This window comes from Portunus trituberculatus, chromosome 38 (assembly GCF_017591435.1).
Source record: "Portunus trituberculatus isolate SZX2019 chromosome 38, ASM1759143v1, whole genome shotgun sequence".
In the NCBI taxonomy this organism is placed as follows: domain Eukaryota; kingdom Metazoa; phylum Arthropoda; class Malacostraca; order Decapoda; family Portunidae; genus Portunus; species Portunus trituberculatus.
In genome coordinates this window covers 26,196,543-26,219,042 of record NC_059292.1, presented here as the reverse complement: position 1 = coordinate 26,219,042, position 22,500 = coordinate 26,196,543, and the positions used below count along the sequence as shown (strand labels likewise).

General features: G+C 42.3%; 1 protein-coding gene and 2 non-coding genes across 3 annotated transcripts in view; 1 reads left to right on the top strand and 2 right to left on the bottom strand.

Annotated features, from left to right (window-relative positions):
* LOC123515189 (homeobox-leucine zipper protein HOX21-like) overlaps positions 1-22,500 on the top strand; it is a 244,689-nt gene that overhangs the window by 182,174 nt on the left and 40,015 nt on the right. The window contains exon 4 of the mRNA XM_045273712.1: positions 834-885. Within this exon, the coding sequence (XP_045129647.1) occupies positions 834-885 (52 nt within the window). The remainder of the gene's footprint in view (positions 1-833; positions 886-22,500) is intronic.
* On the bottom strand, positions 6,903-6,974 carry Trnac-gca. Its single transcript has one exon. It is a non-coding gene; the product is annotated as a tRNA-Cys (tRNA).
* Trnac-gca lies at positions 10,496-10,567 on the bottom strand. Its single transcript has one exon. It is a non-coding gene; the product is annotated as a tRNA-Cys (tRNA).

Here is a 22,500-nt window from a genome sequence, read left to right as displayed (position 1 = left end):
TTGTTCTGTGCAGGTGTGACGGTGCTATGTGACCACTTCTCTGGCGCACATACACACACCTGAACTTTTCCTGGCCACAGAATAGCGTGCGTGTGAGCGTGGCGTGGCTGCATATCACTTACTCGTCTGCTTGTGGTGGTGACAGTGGCGGTAACAACGAATATTCTGCTAAGTCTCGCCTTGAAAGAAAATGTCAAATGAGAGAAAACGGGAAGAAAGCAAATAGAATGAAAGTTTCGCGGGCCTGATCTCTCTCTCTCTCTCTCTCTCTCTCTCGTTGCGAAACAAGATACTGCGCTAAGGAAAGGCATATCGCACCAAATTCATGTTCGCAGGCATGAGAGAGAGAGAGAGAGAGAGAGAGAGAGAGAGAGAGAGAGAGAGAGAGAGAGAGAGAGAGAGAGAGAGAGAGAGAGAGAGAGAGAGAGAGAGAGAGAGAAAGAGAGAATCCTTTCTTTTCAGTTAGTGTTGTCTGCTTGCACTGACAGAAGGAGTTAAGTGGTGTTTCTTGTGAATATGAGTGTGTGTGTGTGTGTGTGTGTGTGTGTGTGTGTGTGTGTGTGTGTGTGTGTGTGTGTGTGTTTGCCAACTCTTTTTAGTTTATCCCGCCTTACACGCCTTCATGTTCTTGGTTTTCTTGCTGTATCTATTTGTCTGTCCGCGTGGTTGGCTCTCTCTCTCTCTCTCTCTCTCTCTCTCTCTCTCTCTCTCTCTCTCTCTCTCTCTCTCTCTCGTTTTATTTTTTTTCTTTGTCCTTTATTCTGTTAACTTTCAAGGTTTCGCAATGCATCTTGAGTATATTCTGTTCTCTTTTATCTTTTTTTTTTTTTCAGCGTTCAGTCTTGGCAGTGCGGCGCCAAGATGGTTATCCCAGCAACATGAACTGTGAGTACCTATTTGCAATGACTTTGTTCAACATTTTTCTTTATCGTGTCCCTGTCCGTCCATTTCACTCTTTCCCTTACCCATTTAGTTCCCACTGCCAATGATTACTCCTGTCCATTGCCTTCTACAGTAGGAATTCAAGGGCATCTAGCGTTCATATCACGATAAAATAAATTTTGCACATGCTTAACTGCATTTTTATTTCAAATTCATGCTACTTGGGCTCTTTCAAAAGGGAGGTCTCAAAATATATCCTTCTTAGAATTTGGATAACTTTTCTGGTTCCTTTCTCTTCTAAGGACTGACGCTCCTGGGGCTTTGTTTCTCTTTATTATTTGTTTTTGTTTTCTTGCTTTTGGCTAGTGCCCTTCTTAAATTCAAATATATTTTCTATGCACTTCATACAGCGTACACAGAACCACATTCCGAAAGATTGCCTCTACTACTTATAAAACTCTCTGATTAGAGTATACGATATTTTAATAGTATTTTTGCTGTTCCAGTGATAGATTAACTAAATTCTTATATTACTGATAGACGAAACACCTTTGGAACCCAATTAATTATCTGCGTAGCATCTGGAAACAGTAGTGATGAAAGACCAGGGCCTTTTTTTAATGTCTTTGGCTCCTTTCACTCAAGTGGCTTTTAACCGAGAATCAGAATCCCTACGTTTCAAATCGATGAAACTAAATAAAACCGTTCAAATACGCGCCGCGTGGCGTAATTCTCATGAAGCACTGGTTTACCGGCCGAGCGGTTTTTCCACAGCAGCAGTCATCTTCCATCTCAAACAAACAACTGCAAACTGACAAGAATTATGTGCACTGTTGCAGACAGGGCGCTCGGGCAAAACCCTCTTGTTGAAGACATGCTAAACACCACATGGTCATATTGTCACACGGGTAAAAGCACTTCATGTGAAGTGAGCCTTAGGCCACAGCGAGTTTTGCGCAGTGACACTTTTGAGGTGAAAGTTGTCTTATCTCTCCGCCCACCTCCCGGCCCCACGGCAACATTGGCGAGGCCTTCTCCACTCTGCAGGCGCCTGCGAGTCGTTCCTTCAGTCAGTGATGTTATCTTGAGTCTTAACACTTTGTTTTATCTCGTGACTTATGTTTGTTTCTTGGGGGTTGTATACTTTTGGCTGAGTGATTTGCTTCTCCGGTTGCTTTCTCTCTTATTTTTATTCATGTATTTATTTTATTTTTTTGGTGTGTGTGTGTGTGTGTGTGTGTGTGTGTGTGTGTGTGTGTGTGTGTGTGTGTGTGTGTGTGTTTGCGTGTGTGTGTGTGTCTTGTATGATTACTTGTTTTAATATTTTTGTGGCAATAGTATATAGTAGTAGTAGTAGTAGTAGTAGTAGTAGTAGTAGTAGTAGTAGTAGTAGCAGTAGTAGTAGTAGTAGTAGTAGTAGTAGTAGTAGTAGTAGTAGTAGCAGCAGTAGGTAGCAGTGGTGGCAGTAGCAGCAGTAGTGCAGCTGGTGGTGGCAGCAGCAGCAGCAGGTGCCAGACCAAGCATGGTCACGGTGGACCACCACCACCACCACCACCACCACCACCACCACTACTACTACTACTACTACCACCACTACCACTACCACCACCACCACTACTACTACTACTACTACTACCACTACTACTACCACTACTACCTACCACCACCACCACCACCACCACTGCCACCACCACCATTACTACTACTACTGCTACTATTACTGCTATTACTACTACAACTACTACCACCACTGTTACAACCACACTACTACACTACTGCTTCTTCTACTACTACTACTACTACTACTACTACTACTACTACTACTACTACTACTACTACTACTACTACTACTACTTTTACTAGTACTATTACTACTACTGCTGCTGCTGGTGTTGGTGGTACATGATAATAGCTGCATTCGGAATGGTAGTGGCAGTAGTAATGGTGTTCTCAAGTCCATGAGCACACCATTTGTAGCCTGGGAGAGACACGAGCTGTTGGAGGGGATGTCAAGGCGATGGTGTAACGAAAGACAGCTGGCAACTTTAAACCTTGCTGAGATTAAGAAAACGAAAAACACAATTGACGCATCCATAAAAGAGAGAGAGAGAGAGAGAGAGAGAGAGAGAGAGAGAGAGAGAGAGAGAGAGAGAGAGAGAGAGAGAATAGTTGCAAATATCATGAAATTAATTCGTGAACTAACCTTGCGAGGCGGCCATGACCTTTACATGTATGAAATAAGAACTTTCTTTTCCCCTCCCACCATTCGCGCTCGCTCCTCCCCACTTTATTTCCTTCCCTCCACACCTGAGCGCGACAGGTGTGGCGATAATGTGGAATAGAAGTCCACCTGTTTATCTGAGTCGAGTTATGACATGATTTTACTAATAATGTTGATGCACAGAATATGCTCCCCAAAGTCAGTATAGGAAATGAGATAGCAGTATTTTTCGTGCTTCTTTGATAATTTTCGAAAACTTGTTGCCATTGCAGGGTCATTCATTACAGCGGCACCTTGAGGAGGGAGGAGTCACAGAACATGCTTTTTTTTAGTTAATACTGATAAATACATACACTTTAATTTCCTCTTTATTTTTGAGGGGGGTATCTCGTGGTGTTTTTTCTCTTTGTTTTATCTGGAAACTTATATATATATATATATATATATTTTTTTTTTTGTTGGAAAGTGTAGAGTTGTTAGGTTTGTCTGTGGCTTTCCCTCTGTCTCTATCTCTCTTACTCTCCTTCAGCTTCCCGCTCTGCCATCTCAGCTTGTTTGCACGCTCTGATGATATTCCGTGTGCGGTTAAAGTTTTGCTATACCAGTTGCTGCATGCTGAGATCATGTGTATATGTGTGTTGGTTTGGTCTTCATCTGTCAAACTTTGGGTGATTGAGATGTGTGTGTGTGTGTGTGTGTGTGTGTGTGTGTGTGTGTGTGTGTGTGTGTGTGTGTGTGTGTGAAGCACACACACACACACACACACACACACACACACACACACACACACACACACACACACGAAAAACATAAGAGAAAAAACTCCTAACCCAGATGTAACTTAACCTGACCTAACGTAACCTAACATTACCTAACCAAACCCTAAAAATAACCAAACATAACCAAACCAATCCTAAATCACTCCCGAAACCACCATAACATAATCAAATTCGTAACACCCCACTATTATCTCTACTATTTACATTTCACTAAAATTAATTAACATTGCCATTAATTTCTGTGTCATTCGTTTAGTGCCATTATTTTTTCCATGATGCCTTAGAGACCAGGTGGCATGAGAACTCAGCCAAACTAATATAACACTGATTATTGAAATCTTTATCTAAGTTGTTATTAAAACTTAGAATCGCTTTTTTCTAGATTATTCGCAACAGACCAGTTAATTATCCATTCAGATCCCTTCTCCTTAATTAAAAATACCTGTTGATATGTTCGTAATTAAGGGCTGAAGCAGGTGCGGCGTTTTTCTCTCATGCGACCTGCTACAGAATCACGCGGTGAGTGTAGGTGTAGCGTTGCAGTTAATTAAAGCAACGTATTCCTTGCTCTCCTCCAGCTGATCTTTTCCTGACGCCAACATTGTCATCGGAATGTCACGTGTCGGAATATACCTCACGGCGCATCTGTTTCGTTAGGGCTTTAAGGGATAACTGAACTGAGAGAGAGAAAAAAAGAAAGAGAGAGAGAGAGAGAGAGAGAGAGAGAGAGAGAGAGAGAGAGAGAGAGAGAGAGAGAGAGAGAGAGAGAGAGAGAGAGAGAGAGAGAGAGAGAGAATAATATGAGATCAAATCGTGAACTAACCTTGCGAGTTGGCAAAAGATAGTGCTTAAGCATAAACACCGAAAACTTTCCAATTCATGTGTGTTTTCACATAATAGTTACAATCACTGATCTGCAAGTGTCTTTCATTAATTTTTATTGCCCGTCTGTCTCCTTGTTGCATTTTATCCTCTTTATTAATTATCACCTCCCTTCCTCCAAACACGCGCACAAACACACACACACACACACACACACACACACACACACACACACACACACACACACACACACACACACACACACACACACACACACACACACACACACACACACACACACACACACACACACACACACACACACACACACACACACACACACACACACACACACACACACACCCAAAGACATACACACACACGTACACACACACACACACACACACACGCACACACACAGACACACACACCGCGTTGTGTAGAGGTTAGCACGCCCGACTCACAATCGAGAGGGTCCGGGTTCGAGTCCCGGAAAGCGGCGAGGCAAATGGGCAAGCCTCTTAATGTGTAACCACTATTCACCTAGCAGTAAATAGGTACGGGATGTAACTCGAGGGGTTGTGGCCTCGCTTTCCCGATGTGTAGAGTGTGTGTTGTGGTCTCAGTCCTAACCGAAGAACGGTCTATGAGCTCTGATCTCGCTTCGTAATGGGGAAGACTGGCTGGGTGACCAGCAGACGACCGTGGTGAATTACACACACACACACACACACACACACACACACACACACACACACACACACACACACACACACACACACACACACACACAGTTTAGATGAAGAAGTAGTGTCTGCAACGAGTGTGCATACTTTTAAAGTAAGATTGGATAAGTGTAAATATGGAGACGGGGCAACACGAGCATAAAGCCCAGGCCCTGTAAAACTACAACTAGGTAAATACAACTAGGTAAATACACACACACACACACACACTGGCGTTCATCATGGCATGGAGCGGAGCCTGATTCACCTCTGGTGTAGTGAGGTAGTTCCAGCTCCCCACATGTCTTGAACAAATCCATAGTCAACCTGGACACATGTGCATCCCGGCAGCTTGTAGCTTAGTGGCTGAGGCGGCGCTCAGCCAATAAACATAAGATTTGCATAGTGTCTGTTATTTACAATTTTCACATCGAGAGTGCCATCATGGTTCCGAGGCTTTGTTAGGTGAAGTACGAGGCTGGAAATATGTCTCAGAAGAAAACCTCACGAGGGGCAGAAGAGAAACACATCCGAGGCTGCTGTGGCTGCTTCGGGTGGTTCCTCAGACTCTTTAATGGGAAAAGATGAGAGCGCCGCCATAAATGCAAGGAACCCGAGTCATCCTTTTTTTATTTATACCATGTGGGCTTGACGGCACTCGCCAGTAACACAGTGCTCATGGAAAATAAAAGCGAAAAAAACTGAAATGTCATGATTCTTGTGGAAATTAATGAAGGAAAATGCGTAGATATAGAAAACATTAATCTCTCCAACAGTCATGTGGAAACGAAATCCGTCGAAGAAAAAACAGCACTGCGGAAACTGCCGGGGTTGTTGGGGAGGCACGGCAGATGGTGGAGGAAGAAAAGGGGCCCAAGATTGTCAAGACTTGGCTTGAGGAAGTGGACGAGGCGGAGGAAAAGGGTTTGAGTGTGTTTGCTCCGACTAGCTGCCTCCCTCACATTGCAACGATTTACTGCGATACAGAAGCCTGAACAGAAAAAATGGGCCATTGCAGCTATTAAGATGAGCACCACACAGAGGTGCAGGGCCCACAGCAAGACCCTGGCTGTAGCTTGGAAAGCAGCGATCGCCATCGACAACGATAGCAATGAAGAGCCTCAGGCACCCGAAAGGACGCCCCTTTGGCCAGCGCCCTACGTGGAGGTGCATAGGAGCGACGGGTGTGCCTTGGTGCCTGAGGCTTCTGAGGCCACAGCGACTCACGGCGACTCGCGGCGGGGCGAGAATTGGATCTGGATCGGAGTTCTGCTCTGGTCCTAAGGTCACCACAGAGTCTCATCTGCTCGCTGTTCGTCAGTACGGCCCCAAGGCAACAAGGAATGTAGTTCTGGTCTTAGACAAGAGAAGGGCGTAAGGTGAAGCGTCTTATATCAGCACTCTAGTCACGTGACGAAAGCGCCAGTCTCACGAGAATGCTTGGTATTTCAAAATGTCAAAAACTGTGATCGCAGGGGGCGCCCGGGTTTGAACCGGGGACCTCTCGATCTGCAGTCGAATGCTCTACCACTGAGCTACACCCCCTTGGCGGTACAGGTGATGTTCATCACAAGACAGCTGTGACGTTTTCACACGCTCCGCCGTGAAGTGCCACAAAACTCAGAGCAAAGCGTGTTTCACGTCCTCTTTATGCAGGGAATTGTTGCATCTCATATTTTTTTGTTTGTTTTGCTGCGAAAATATTGACTAGTTGGCCTTTTACTACGCCTGCGCATTCTCTCTCTCTCTCTCTCTCTCTCTCTCTCTCTCTCTCTCTCTCTCTCTCTCTCTCTCTCTCTCTCTCTGAAAAAGCAGGACTTCTCTTCTCTCTTTGTGATTAATATTTTTCTCATAGTTATGATAAATAAGGTAATGATTGACGAAAATAAAGATAGAAGTAAGTAAAAATCGAAAATCCGTTGCACTGTAACTATTCACTAAGTGCATGGAGTAAAGAAAAGAGATCTACCTTCGATTTTTACGAGAAGAAACTGTTACGATATTAGTTTGTTTAATGATGAAGAAAAAGAAACAAAAAAAAATAAGAAAAAAAAGAAGTATTGATCCATTTTAATGAAACTACTCCACTTCGTGTTGATTTAGGAGAAGAAAACGCCATCTCCCATCGATCACTGAAGGGGAAACTATAACTATGGGAAACCCTCAGGAATAGGGTAAAAAAAAAAAATAACGACCACTTTTTCAAAACACAGAAAACGAAGAAAGAAAAATCCCAATCCTGTACTAATTTTCTTTAATATCGTTTTCTTTCTTCCCTGGTAGCGTGACCTGACTCCCTTAACCTTGCCTTGGTAGGGGTCAGGGTCGCGAGGGTCATGCAATCACTGTAATATGAAGGGTTTAAATCACGACACTAGCATTACTCTCTTGCAGACACAGAAGAGGGTGAGGAAAACAAGGGTTGCGTGCTGAGCGTCCCGTGGTGGTGGTGGTGGTGGTGGTGGTGGTGGTATTGGCGGTTACATAACGAGAAACCACATGAGAGAGAGAGAGAGAGAGAGAGAGAGAGAGAGAGAGAGAGAGAGAGAGAGAGAGAGAATGTAGGCGTTACGTGAAAGTAAATTGTGAAATCTTGTAAAATAAGGAACAAACAAGCAAATAAGAGAAATAATATATATAAAGAACAGAGAGAGAGAGAGAGAGAGAGAGTGGAATGAAAGCAATATGACCTTCCTCTTTTTTTGCTTTTCACTCCAACAGACACTCCTACTGTCCGTATTGGGGTGGAAATGACGCGGGAGGGGTTGGGGAGTCATGCATTTCGAATATGTTGATGCCCACGGCACTGTTGTTGCCTCCAGCGCATTAATAACCCGGTGTCGAACAAATAGATCAGTGCTTTGATGAGAGGCGCTGGGATGGGATGCCAGATGTAGTACTCTCTCTCTCTCTCTCTCTCTCTCTCTCTCTCTCTCTCTCTCTCTCTCTCTCTCTCTTCAGTTTTGTGTTCTTCTTCCAGTTTCTGTCTTTCGCAGCGCACTCCTTTATTTGTCTCTCTATCCATTTGTCTTCCATATTTGTGCTCTTCCTTTACTCTCCTCCTCCACTTCACTTGCATTCTTTCTTCTCCCTCTTCAGAACATTTTCTTCTCTTCCTCTTGGCTCCCTTTTCCTTCCTTGTATTCTTTTTCCATTCTTTCCTCTCATCTCCATATCTTTTCATCTTATTCCTCTCACCTCCATTCCTCTTTCCTCCACCTCTCTCCTCTCCGTTCCTCTTCCTTACCTCTTCTTTCCTTTTTGTTTCTTTCCTCCCTCTCCTTTCCTTCAGTCACTCTTCGCTATCTCCGCCTCCCGTTTCCTCTCTCTTCCCTTCCTTCCCCCCTCTTTCCCTCACTCTTCCCTCCCTCTCCCTCCCCTCTTCTGTGTTCGGCTCTCATATTAAGGATGTCGTATAAAGGCTTTGGAAATAATTATTGTTTGCTAGCAGTTTAATTACCTGATCCATTACAATTTAATGAAGTTCATTATAAAGCATGCTCGCTCCCTCTGCGGCTTCAATATGTTTCATAAGCGTTTAGTTAATGAAATAGAGCGAGGGTGGGAGGTTGAGAGTCTGTGACGGCAATAAAACTGTTTACTTTGTCTTTCAATATTCATTTAACACTACAGAGGAATTCTACGTCTAAAATTATGAAGGTGAGTGTGAGTGTCTGTAACTTCTAAATTGCATCTTTATTTGTTTACTTTGATTTTGTTTCGTAGAGTCTAACGTTACTCCCCACCTCGTCCATCACAGTCCGTGCAGCAGTTCAAAGTGAAATTATCTTGATTAAAATTGAAGTGGTTCCTGCACATATCATAGTGAGGTGTTATAGACGAAGGAAATTCATTGCTTTCATTTAGTTAGTAGCTGTGGATAGCATACCACAGGGAAGCAGAAACACAACAATTATTATTACATAGTCTGTTACTGTAGTGGTAGCTCTCTCTCTCTCTCTCTCTCTCTCTCTCTCTCTCTCTCTCTCTCTCTCTCTCTCTCTCTGTAGTCTTCGTGTTTTCAGACAAGATCTGCCCAGACTGATCTCCCGCTGTCTTTTATCACTATTACGGTTTTTTTTTTCCACGTTTGTCTCCTGGTTCTTGCATTTCAGCCTCCTTGCAATTTTCCCCTCCCTTCTTCACACGCACACAATCACACACACACACACACACACACACACACCCTAGTATGGGTACCACTATAAATAAAATTGCCTACGCCAGTTCAATGTACAATGTATTGAGGCCCGATCTGAGCGTCGATTGGCACCGCCGCGCGTAACTGTAAACTTATAGAGAGAAAGAGAGACTCGTTCACTCCGCATCAATCTTTTGGCGGCTCAACGGCGCTGTGTTAGTGTTTTGTCTTGCCGCGTTTGTACTTCTTGTCTTACGTTCTCTGAGTCCCACTCGTTCACTTTATTATGATTCGTCTCTATCATCATATTACTACATCAATAACTACTTTAGCACTATTATCTTTTACTACTATTACTTCTTATACTACTACTACGTCTTTTAGTATTACTGCTACTACTACTACTACTACTACCGCTACTACTACTGCTACTGCTATTACTACTACTGCTACTGCTATTACTACTACTACTACTACTACTACTACTACTACTACTACTACTACTACTACTACTACTACTACTACTACTACTACTACTACTACTACTACTACTACTACTCTTACTACAGCACATTTTGGCTTGTGTTGTTCTGACTTGTTGGTTCCCAGAAGCACACTGTCCACCCCTGGCGTGCAGCGGCGTCCTCCTTGCTTGCTAGTGTCTGGCAGCACACCAGATGCCAACCACGAAGACAGGCGGGATGGGGGTGAGACAAGTATTGGATATGGATGTGGGTTCTGCTCTGGCACTAAGATCATCATAGAATCCCGTCTGCTTGCTGCTTGTTAGTACGGCCCCCAGGCAGCAAAAAATGTGGTCCTGGGCGTAAGGTGAAGTATTTTATTCGAGCACTCTTGTCGCGTGACGAAAGCGCCAGCTTCACGAGAAGGCTTGGTGTTTCAAAATGTCAAAAACTGTGATCGTAGGGGGCGCCCGGGTTTGAACCGGGGACCTCTCGATCTGCAGTCGAATGCTCTACCACTGAGCTACACCCCCTTGGCAGTACAGGTCCCGTGTCACTGTTAAGAACAGGTGTTTTTCACCACAACACAGTTGTGACTCGCAGCTTTCAGACGGGTCGCCCGTGACGCGCCACAAAACTTAGAGCAAGGAGTCTTTCACTTTCTTCTTACGCAGAAGAGAAACTGTAAGGGGGTAAACACTGCCTAATAGATCCTTTAACGATTTTTGCATTCCTTTTGCGTTTAATTTACAATATTATGAACTTCATTGCCATATAATACAATTCACACCACTTTCATGGTTCTGCAAACTAAGGAAGAGACGCGTTAGAACATGGCGGCTAAGTACACCAAGGTCTCATTATAACTAATCCTTCATTCTGCTAGCATTACATCACCTACCGCCTGGATCATCTCGTCTCTGAAAGCCGCGATCCGACTATATTCAAAGGCTTCAGAGAATAATAGCCGGATTCAAGAGCGTTTTTCCTTTTGATAATGTAGAATTCCCGTAAATCTGTCACAAGAACAATAAAGAAATACCCATAATCCGTGTGACTTTCACTGTGAGCTTTATAAAGTATCGGAGGTGCTGGTAAATGTCCTGAATAATACGGTCTATTTTTGTTTGAACATCTCCGTGCCAGGACATTATAGCGGTGTATGCTGCCAGTCATGCCACTCTCTCACTCTCACTCTCTCCACCCTGCATTGTGACGTTGAAGCCACTAATTCTGTTCCCTCAGTGTACGCGTGACTGTGTCAGCATAACCTTTGATACACTATAATTTCTTTATTACGAAATTAGTAACGTTTATAGTGCTCTAGCCCCGAGATAATTATGATTGCCGGTACTGTAAATATTGCTTGAATGAAGGATTAATAAATGTGTTCTATTTACCTCCTCTTCCTCCTCCTCCTCCTCCTCCTCCTCCTCCTCCTCCTCCTCCTCCTCCTCCTCCTCCTCTGAAAATAACCAAACTCTCTCGCCTCCTTTTGCAATTAATCGTCCCGTGATTTCTTCGCCTAGAATTTGATAGTCATATTTGAATTCATTATGTAACTGAATTTATTTGAAGGCATTCTTGTTTCTTCGGAGCTTTCTATGCCCTTCATTAGCTCTTCGGAAGAACTTTATTAGATTTAAATTTGCTTCCTGTTTTGATTCATAAATTACTGTTCCGTAAGTGTTGCTAAGGACCACCAACAAGTGATGCACCTCACCTTGGTTTAATAGCAGGATCCACGACAGTCTAGCACCTCTTCACTTGTTCACTTGTTCACTTGTTCAGCGCTCATCTCACACTGACACCGCAGTACTGATGGTGGTGGTGATGGCAGCGGTGGTGGTGGTGGTGGTCATGTGTAGCAGGCTCACATGTGGGTCTTAATTGTGTTTTTGAAAGTGATAATGTGAAGTGGCAACGGGTGTTCTGCCGCCATAGTGTTGCAAAGAGGGGGTGATGATAACCATGCGTCCCGAGCACTACAAGAGTACGCGCTACTGCTAGTACTATAAGATAAATGTTGACTAACACTTATAGCTGAAGCGATCACCGTGTATAGGGCCACTCGTGGATCACTACTTCTGCTTTATCAGATTTATAAGTCCCTCTAAGCAGCGCAACGTGGTTGAAGTAAATTAAGATGACCTCGCCACACCTCACGGCAGGTGTAATATTGGCTTGAGGTGGGTGTAAGGATTGCACCTTCCCGTCCCTCGTGAACCAACTAATTAAACACTCTCTGCTGATGGACGTGTCGCCTGCATGTCTCGCCCCACGGGATTATGTTCCGGCCAACGACAAGAATCACATCCGCCCTTCACTTCCACATGAAATTAGTTTGTGGTCATACCAGACTTCTCAGTGAGAACTGCAACCTGTGACAACAGCGCTCTGGGCGGCGTAGGGAGGGAGCAGCATGGCGGCGCTGCTCATGTTGTGGTAATGTTTGAGAGGTGCGCATTTCGTAGTATTGTGACCAGTGTAAAATATTATTCGGGTTAATTTGGAAGCTGTCTTTGTGTGCAGCTTCGTTTCTCACTAACCGCCTCTCAGTACTGACCAGGCAACGCGTCCTTTCTTCCTAGTTTGTTACTGTTACTTCACCTTAAAAGTCTGGCATGGATCACGTAGAATTTCAGTGAGAATACTCGAGTAAACCAAGAAATGTTTGCAAGTGTCACTCCACACTGTGATTAATGCAAATTAACTTTGGTGTCTGGCGGGAGAACAACACCACATGCCCCCTGATGGACGTCTGCCGTCCCTCACCTGTTTGTTTAAGTGTGTCCTTGTATGCGGTTGGCTGTTAAAACCCATTAGCAGCGTAGGGAGTGGGTACACCCTCACTGGAGTAATGGGGAAGGGTCTCAGTTATAGATACACACACACACACACACACAGTCTCGTGGCACCATCTTCATCAAATTATGTCTTACCGGCAGAACCAATTCCTCACAGCTGTCTCAGCCGCGCGTCGTCCCCCCAACATGTTCTCCAGCGCGAGGAAGTGGAGACCTGCCTAGTCCAGACTTGCTGCGGCGGGGAGGTGGGAGGAGGAGGCCCTGCGAGGAGACGCATTGATTGGCCCGTCACTCCAGCCAGGCCCTCACTCACTTTCTCCCTTACGTTGCCCTCCAACAAAAAGCATGGAGAAAGGTCTCAAGAGTCATCAAAACGTATATATCAATAAGATCTTTATTCTAGTTACAGAGAAAGGTTTCATACAACATCTTTCATGTGTATGTCTGATGACTGGATGCAGCTTTACACGTTTTCTCATGGTTTCAAGCTTTCCCGTGCTGGTGTGTTGCATGTAGCTTTGGCTCATAACTCGGCGGTGGTGCTGCGGGGATCACTCGCAGCCACGCATACTAATTGCACCTTCGGCCAGCTATCCACTCAGCTACCGTCCATCATATGAGGCTGGGCTTGCTTCCTTCCGCCGCTTTATCTCAGAAAGTGATCAAGAGAGAGAGAGAGAGAGAGAGAGAGAGAGAGAGAGAGAGAGAGAGAGAGAGAGAGAGATTTACGTAGTGTGCGGGGCTATTCTTAGATTGAATTAATTAAGGTAATGCAACTAAAATGAACTCTACTTAATGGTTGGCCATTATGAAGCATTGCCCGCCAAGCTGAAACACTACATTCTTATAATCTCTCTCTCTCTCTCTCTCTCTCTCTCTCTCTCTCTCTCTCTCTCTCTCTCTCCCTGCCTCCCCTGCCTTAGCTAATAGAAAAGTAAATAGAAAAATCACTAAACAAAAGTTGTTTATCAGCTGTTCGATGAGGCCACACCATGCAGTGCAGTGACCTCTCATCATTGCTCAGGTGAAGGGCTGCCGCTTTGGTCACAGACTCGAGGGAGAAAAAAAGCAACACCATCCCCTGACTGAGCGCCGGAGTTAATGAGGTTCGCGGCTTACACTCCACGTATAATGAATGAGGGTAACTTACTTAGAGCCTTCAGTTAATTGGGGAGATTAACATGGCAGTGGTAGTGTGCAGTGTTTTAGAGAGAGAGAGAGAGAGAGAGAGAGAGAGAGAGAGAGAGAGATAGAGAGAGAGAGATGGGAGAGGAAGACTGCAAAGAATATAGTGCGATATTATATTTTTTCGAATTGTGGAAATCAGCGAGTTTTTTTTTCTTTCTTTTCGAAATGTGCAAACTAGCTTCTTTGTTACCGTTGTCGCTGTTGTTGATGATTACTTGTTGTTTTTGGTGATGGTGGTGTTGTTGTTGGTAACGGTGGTAATGGTGGTGATGGGGGTGATGGTGGTGGTGGTGGTAGCTGCTTACACATTCCGTATTTCATATTTCACTTCTACTACTACTACTACTACTACTACTACTACTACTACTACTACTACTACTACTACTACTACTACTACTACTACTACTACTACTACTACTACTACTACTACTACTACTACTACCACTACAAATTACTACTACTACTACTACTACTACTACTACTACTACTACTACTACTACTACTACTACTACTTACTACTACTACTACTACTACTACTGCTACTGCTACTACCACTACCACCACCACCACCACCATCACCACAACAGCCACAACTATAAGCAACACACAACATTAACTTACCAATAAAGTCAAGTCCTCACCAACGACATCACAGTCTTCAGCACACATGTACCGCGCGTCACAGGAGAGAAGTTTTTGCCTTCCTGTATGATTTGTCCTTTTCTTGCTTCCCTGGGAGTTGTTTGTGGCAGCTCAGGGTCATCAGTCACTCTCATCTCCACGTGGCAGAGGCAAGGAGGGCGTGGAGGGGCTGTGGGAGGCGGTGTGGGGTGGGGGAGCTGTGAAAGAGAGAGAGAGAGAGAGAGAGAGAGAGAGAGAGAGAGAGAGAGAGAGAGAGAGAGAGAGAGAGAGAGAGAGAGAGAGAGAGAGAGAGAGAGAGAGAGAGAGAGAGAGAGAATCAGAATCAGAATCAAACCTTTATTCCATTTTACAATGGTTATTCTTCGATCATACAAACATTGTGAGATCAGTGATGCCCTAAACAGATAAAATAAACGTGTTAATCAATTATAATACATGATAATTATAACTACAAAGCAAAGACATGTGTCTGTGTTATAATTAAAACTACATATAAAACAAGACAAAATTATGACTAAAAAGCTAAGAAATGTGTCTGCGTCGTCATTAAAAGTACATATAAAACATGACAAAACAACTAAAAATAAAATAGTCAGGGATAAAACATAACAACAAACTAATAATATAGACTACTCACTAAACTAATGCTTAAAAAGATGGAGGAACAGCTGTTTCTTAAATGAGCGTAATGAAGGTGCATTTCTGATGTCACTGGGAAGGCTGTTCCACAGTGTGGGCCCAGCCACTAGCATGGAGCGCGCCCCTGTACAGGTATTATTCACTGGCACGTATAGTTGATGTTGTTGTCTGGTGGCAGCAGTGGATATTTCGCTAACTAGTGGCATGCGAAATATACTGTTAAGAGAGCTCCCCTGGTTACACTGAACATCAAAGTTCCCATCTCAAACATGTATTTCTGTTTTATCTTTAACCACCCAAGCTCTCTCAAGAATGGGGTAGCGTGTTCATGCCTTGCAGCGCCACCAACAGCGACTTTAGCGGCAAAGTTTTGCAGTTTTTGTATTTGGTGCATGAGTGTATTGTTGGTAGTGCCCACACCTTTATACCATAATTAATGATGCTAAGGACAAGTGACTGCATGACTATTACTCTTGCACTTTTGCTGAAGTTGTCCTTTATTCTATTAATATAAATTATGGTGCTAAAAATTTTGCGGCTTATCTTATTTACGTGTGAGTCAAAAGTCATATAGGGATCGAAATACACTCCCAGATTCTTGAGAGAGCTGCTGGGAACTATGGTAGCGCCGTCAACCCGCAAGGAAGTGTTGGGCGGAATCTGTGACACGAGTCCCCTGCTGCCAACAAACATACATTGAGTCTTGTTTGTATTTAGTAGCAGACCATTTGAATTGAAGTAATGTTTTGCTTTTGATAGGGTTTCTTCTCCTTTTTGTATGAGATCATGTAGTCTGTCAATGCGTCCAGTGTGGATGAACTGGGTGTCATCAGCGTATTGAATAACAAGGCAGTCGGAGATGTATTGCGAGAGATCATTGACGTAAATTAGAAATAGGACTGGGCCAAGTACTGATCCCTGTGGAACACCATAAGATACCTCTAGTTTATTTGATAAATGTTTGCCAATTCGGACAGACTGCGTTCTTTGCTGTAGGTAACTGCTGAACCAAAAGGAATCAATATTTAGCTTTTTTTAATTTATCCATTACATAAAGTAATTAGGGATAGGTGTTTAGTGTCAATATTTTTATATAATCTATTAGATAATGTTAAGAGAGCACTGTCTGTGGAGAGTGAAGCTCTGAAACCGTGCTGAGTATTACTGAGAAGGTGATTCCTTTCGAGGTGTGAATTGAGTTGCCTTGCTACTATTTTCTCAAGAACCTTTGATATTATGGGCAATAAAGATATTGGGCGATAGTTCATTGGCTCGTTGATATTTCCTGTTTTAAAAATAGGGACGACTATGGCGTGTTTCCACAAGGAAGGAAATGACCCAGTTACAATTGAAGTATTTAATATACATGTCAGGTATGTAATGATAACTGGCAAGGATTCTTTAGAAAGCGCAGTGGAATGCCATCAGAGCCATATGAGGAAGTGTTCCTTAAGTGTTTTATCACTAGGATTATAGTGTTACTGTCGGTGGGTTCAGGTCGGAACATGCTGCCCGCTGGAATGTTAGCTTGATCAGTGTTGACTTGTTCTATATTATCATAATATGGTAAATTGCATTGTGATTTCTGAAAAGTCTGTTTCCCGACATTAGCAAAAAATGTATTGAAATTGTTGACTTTGGTATTTACTTCCCCAGTGTCTCCTGCTGACAGTGGACACGCTTTGTTTGTAGTGGGGGGTATGAGTTGCCTCAGCGTGCTCCAAGTGGCGGCTGTATTTCCTTTTTCGGCTTCAAATTTTTGGTTAAAGTAATCTGACTTTGATCTATGAAGCAGCGTTTTTGCTTGTTTTTTTTTTTTTTAAACCTTATATTTATCCTGCAAGTTAACATTATACCTGTCTTTCTTGAGACGCATCTGAATGTTATTTCTCTCCCGCATGAGGTCTTGTAGGTTAGCGTCGATCCAAGGGGCAGAGGGCCTCCTAATTTCTCTATTTACTAAAGGAGCACATTCGTTTAAGCATTTTGTGAAACATTTAGTGAATATATCAACTTGAGTCTCCACATTGTCAGTTGCGAATATCTTCTGCAACTCAGTACGCTCCTGCCTCAGTAGACCACAAAACGTATCGGAAGAGTAAAAACGTAGATCACGGAATGTTTTAAAAATTGGTGCACGCTTTGGCTTCCTTAAATTTATTGTAGCTGTAACTAATTCGTGGTGAGCCACAGTGCAAGGAATAGAGTCACTATGGATGACTGACTGAGGGCTATTTGTTACAATGATATCTAACAGGGTGGCAGAGCTGGGGGTGATTCTCGTGGCTTTTGTAATAATCTGATTTGATTTTGCATTTGCAATAATTTTCCCTAACTTACTATTATTTGATAAAAGATTGTCGTTAAAATCACGTAAAATGTAAAATGACTTATTTTTCAAGCTTACAGCCTTGATGACGTCAGTAATACAGTCGTATGTACATAAAAGAGATTTTGGATGTCGGTACAGACAGCCTAGAATGACTGTAGGGAATTTACAACTTTGTACCGACAACCATACGTCCTCAATACCTTCAGGTCTCACAATGTTAAAGTCGACCGTAGTAACCTTGTATACATCCTTCACATACACGCAAACTCCTTCTCCCCTTCCTTGGTCACATCGATATACATTATAGAGAGAGAGAGAGAGAGAGAGAGAGGGGAGGGGTTGAGGTACCTTTTACTCAGGAAGGAGTGTGTTTAATGGAGTGTAAACAGAGAGACGAGTGGAATTTCGCGATGAAAGAAACAAAATAATTCGTAAGATTTGGTATTTATTTTTATATTGGAAGTGAAAATTACGTGTGTGTGTGTGTGTGTGTGTGTGTGTGTGTGTGTGTGTGTGTGTGTGTGTGTGTGTGTGTTGGGGGGGAGTCGTCAGGCAAAGATAAGAAAATAACTGATATATGTAACGAAAGAAACCTACCGCTGCTAAAATATGTGTTATGTCATCTTGATTCATAGCCTCTCTCTCTCTCTCTCTCTCTCTCTCTCTCTCTCTCTCTCTCTCTCTCTCTCTCTCTCTCTCTCTCTCTCTCTCTCTCTCTCTCTCTCTCTCTCTCTCTCTCTCTCTCTCTCTCTCGTGAATATCCTTTATTAGCCGTGGACTCTTTTGAAAACGAGAAGAACATCGGAATATTACATGTCATAGAGGACTTTTACGATACCATAAATAGATCCTCCTCCTCCTCCTCCTCCTCCTCCTCCTCCTCCTCCTCAACATCACTGCCATCATCACTCTCCTCAACCATCCTCCCTTACTCATCATGTTCACTTCCTTTCAGACGTCTGGTGCGATGAAGTGACTGGCTCTTAGGTTAACGAGTCGCGATGATCAGGAGGTTGAGAGTCGAGGTCATCTGTACTTTGATACGCTGATGCTTTTCTAGTTCGTTTCTCTTATCCAGCTTGTTTTGATAGCTCGAAGTAGGTTTTATAATATTTTTTTTTTTAGTTATTGTGTATTTTGTTATGGTGTCTATTTTTGCTTTTTCTTATATTATTTTTTTGTAAAGGTGCAGAATGAAATGAATGAATTACTAAATGAGAAATGCAGCTTCAGAATTAAGTATGTAAATAATTGATGTCCTTTACGAGTTTTTTTAAATTTTTTTTATCGATTCCTTGTTGTTTATTGCATTTTTTTTTTTTATTGTTTCGTGTATTACTTTCCTATTGCTTCCTTGTTTGCTACCTTCTACTGATTTATGGTTCTTTTTTTCTGCCATTCATTCGGTCATTGCTTTCTACTGTTTCATTCTACATCACGTTGTGTTATTTTGCCGTTTATTTTGTAATGTATCGTTCATTATTCTGTGTCATGTTAGGTTCAGTTGCTTTCTATTAACGTTTATTATTATTTTCTTATTCTTAACTACATTTCATTCATAATCATCACATCGTTCCATAATTATCTCCGACATCACTTCATCCTATTCATCTTTCACACACACACATACACACACACACACGTACCCTAGTTAAATATCCCGTTAATATCACATCAGTATTTCCGACATAACTCTCATGTATAGATATTCACTCCAAGGTACACACAAACAGTACCTTCCCACACTCTTTTTTTAATTACCAGGAGAAACATTAACTGTAGCCCTTCTGTCACAACCGCGCGTCATTTAAAACGTCAGGTATGCTTCTGAAATTATAAATACTATCATTCACTCTACACAAATACCTTTTATACCGCCTCATTCACACTGTATTACTTTCTTAATCCCTTGTTTGTTTCTGGAATTACACCATATTTTGAAACTCTTTTACTCCACACTTCCACTATTATTAAGAAGTTCTTGAGGGAGTTGGGCTGATTTTCAATGGGGATTTTATGATTCTAAAGGCAAATTAACAAAGTATCCATATTGATTCTTTTTTAGTAGAAACACTCATGTAAACCCGGCTGATCATCTGTGTGGTCTCTGAGAATAGTGATGGTGAGAAAGCAGAGTGTTTTAGAGTACGGCTCATAAGATTTACCTAATTTTCCCTTTAATTACAAACGTGAGTCATTTCAACTGTTCCACTTTGAGGTGTTTCTTGTATCTTTACGCACAGCTACTTGTAAATATCATAATGTCCACAAATCAATCCACTATTCTATTAATTATTGTTTTTTTTCCATTTATCTTACAACGATCTTAATGGTTTATGTTATATAATGTAAAGAAAGTGTTAAGCATCTAGTAAGTTTCAGAGATCATAAGGACTAATAATATTTCTCGTATAGCGGTGTGTGAAATTATTAGTCATAGATGAAAAATACTGGCTGAGGAGAAACAAACAAGTGTAAGCGGATTGCACCAAGAAGGGAAAGGAATATGATCATAATAAGGTGTAGTGAGGCAAGGAAGGAAGGAGAAGAAAGGGAAAGTGAGATGGAAAGGCAGGGAGGAAGAGAGAAGGCAAGGAATGGAAGAGAAAGAAGACTAGGGTACGAACAGTGAGATCGAAACGGAAATCGGAATAAAGAATGAAAGGTAGAAAAAGGAAAAAGATAACAGAGAAAAAAAAGATAAAGAGGAATAATCAGAAAAAATAATATTGTCCACACACACACACACACACACACACACACACACACACACACACACACACTTGTAAGAGGCTTTACATAATTCGCAGAGTACATTCGAATTATCCCTAACTAATTAACCAAAGTGTGATGTTGATGAAGGTGAAGAGAGAGAGAGAGAGAGAGAGAGAGAGAGAGAGAGAGAGAGAGAGAGAGATTATTGATTGGTGTTATTATTGCCTACTGGTTCTCGGGATGTAGTTGACAGGAAACAAAGAGAGAGAGAGAGAGAGAGAGAGAGAGAGAGAGAGAGAGAGAGAGAGAGAGAGAGAGAGTGGTGGTGGTGGTGGTAGTAGTAGTGGTGGTGGTGCTAAGATGAGATTCAGTAATATTATTTCATTCCAGTGACAACAACAACAATAACAACAACTGCAACATCAAAACGAGAATAAGAACAATACTTATTTCAGAATCGATTGAGTGTTGTTTTATTAATGAACAATGGCAATAATAAAAAAAAAATATAAACAATAGCAAAAACAACAACAAACAAATAAGCAATAACAGCAACAATTACGACCTACATTTCCGTATATTACTAACGATAACTATTTTATATTATTTTGCATTTTTACATTTGGTAACCTAACCTAACCTAACCCAACCTAACCTAACCTAACCCAACCTAACCCAACCTAACCTAACCCAACCTAACCCAACCTAACCTAACCTAACCTAACCTAACCCAACCCAACCTAACCTAACCTAACCTAACCTAACCTGACCCAACCTAACCCAACCCAACCTAACCCAACCTAACCTAACCTGACCCAACCCAACCCAACCCAACCTAACCTAACCTAACCTAACCTAACCTGACCCAACCCAACCCAACCCAACCCAACCTAACCTAACCTAACCTAAGCTAACCTGACCCAACCCAACCCAACCCAACCCAACCTAACCTAACTAAACATGCATAGTGTCTGCCCTACCTGATACCACGTCAGTTAAAAATACCCTTATATTAGTCAAAATTTAACAATATCAGCCAAGTCCTCAATCAACCTTCTAAACCATGGATGGCAATTGAAGCTTAACAAAATGGTATTACAAACCAAACACATGAAAGCTGAACATTTGAAACTGCAATCTTTTCAGTCATAAATACTAATATAATTCACTTAAGGAGAGACACTAATAGAACTTCAGGAAATAATGTAGACTTAAGGGAAAATGATAACCTATAATATGTGCAACCAGATACAAATTTACTCTTTATATGTAACATGGAAATACAATAGTGAGTGTTATCGCCTCTGGTCGTCCCCGCACCGCCACCACGCGCCACGAAGCCCCATGACAGACATACTGCTTGCTGTGGACACTGATTACTTGTATCTATTTTTCATAATGATTTGTGGGGGCAGCGCAGAGAGAGAGAGGAGAGAGAGAGAGAGAGAGAGAGAGAGAGAGAGAGAGAGAGAGAGAGAGAGAGAGAGAGAGAGAAAGGGAGGAGGAAAAAAAGTGTCAAATGTATTAATATCATAACCGTGTCTGTTCGTCTCTCTCTCTCTCTCTCTCTCTCTCTCTCTCTCTCTCTCTCTCTCTCTGTGTGTGTGTGTGTGTGTGTGTGTGTGTGTGTGTGTATGTGTGTGTGTGTGTGTGTGTGTGTGTGGTTTATCTCTATGCGTGTTTGTTTTCACTGGCCTTAATAAAAACAACACCAACAGAGGAAATGAGGCGTAAATATGCGTGGTGATGGAAACACAAGCGAGTAACACCAATAATTTTCCTCCACATATTCATTTATTCACATATACACTTTTTTTTTATGTACCTGAATGACCTGAAACCTAATAATGATAGTTTGTTTTTTTTGTGCCAGATCGTTCCATAGTCCTCTCGGTATTGCAAATGTGTAAGTAAACCAGCTTATAAAGTTCGTATAGTATTAAAAAAAAAAAACAAGAAGAGTTACAAGTCAGTAGTAATAAAAGAAAAAAAGGTAAATATAGGCACATAGATTGACACAGTACCCCTTCACTCTCACTATACAAACAATCTCTTACAATATGTTTCCTAGGATTTCACTTCGATGCGCCACTGTATTAATTTTTCCCCATTCCTGCATCATTTTTCCCAACTCTCACTCTTT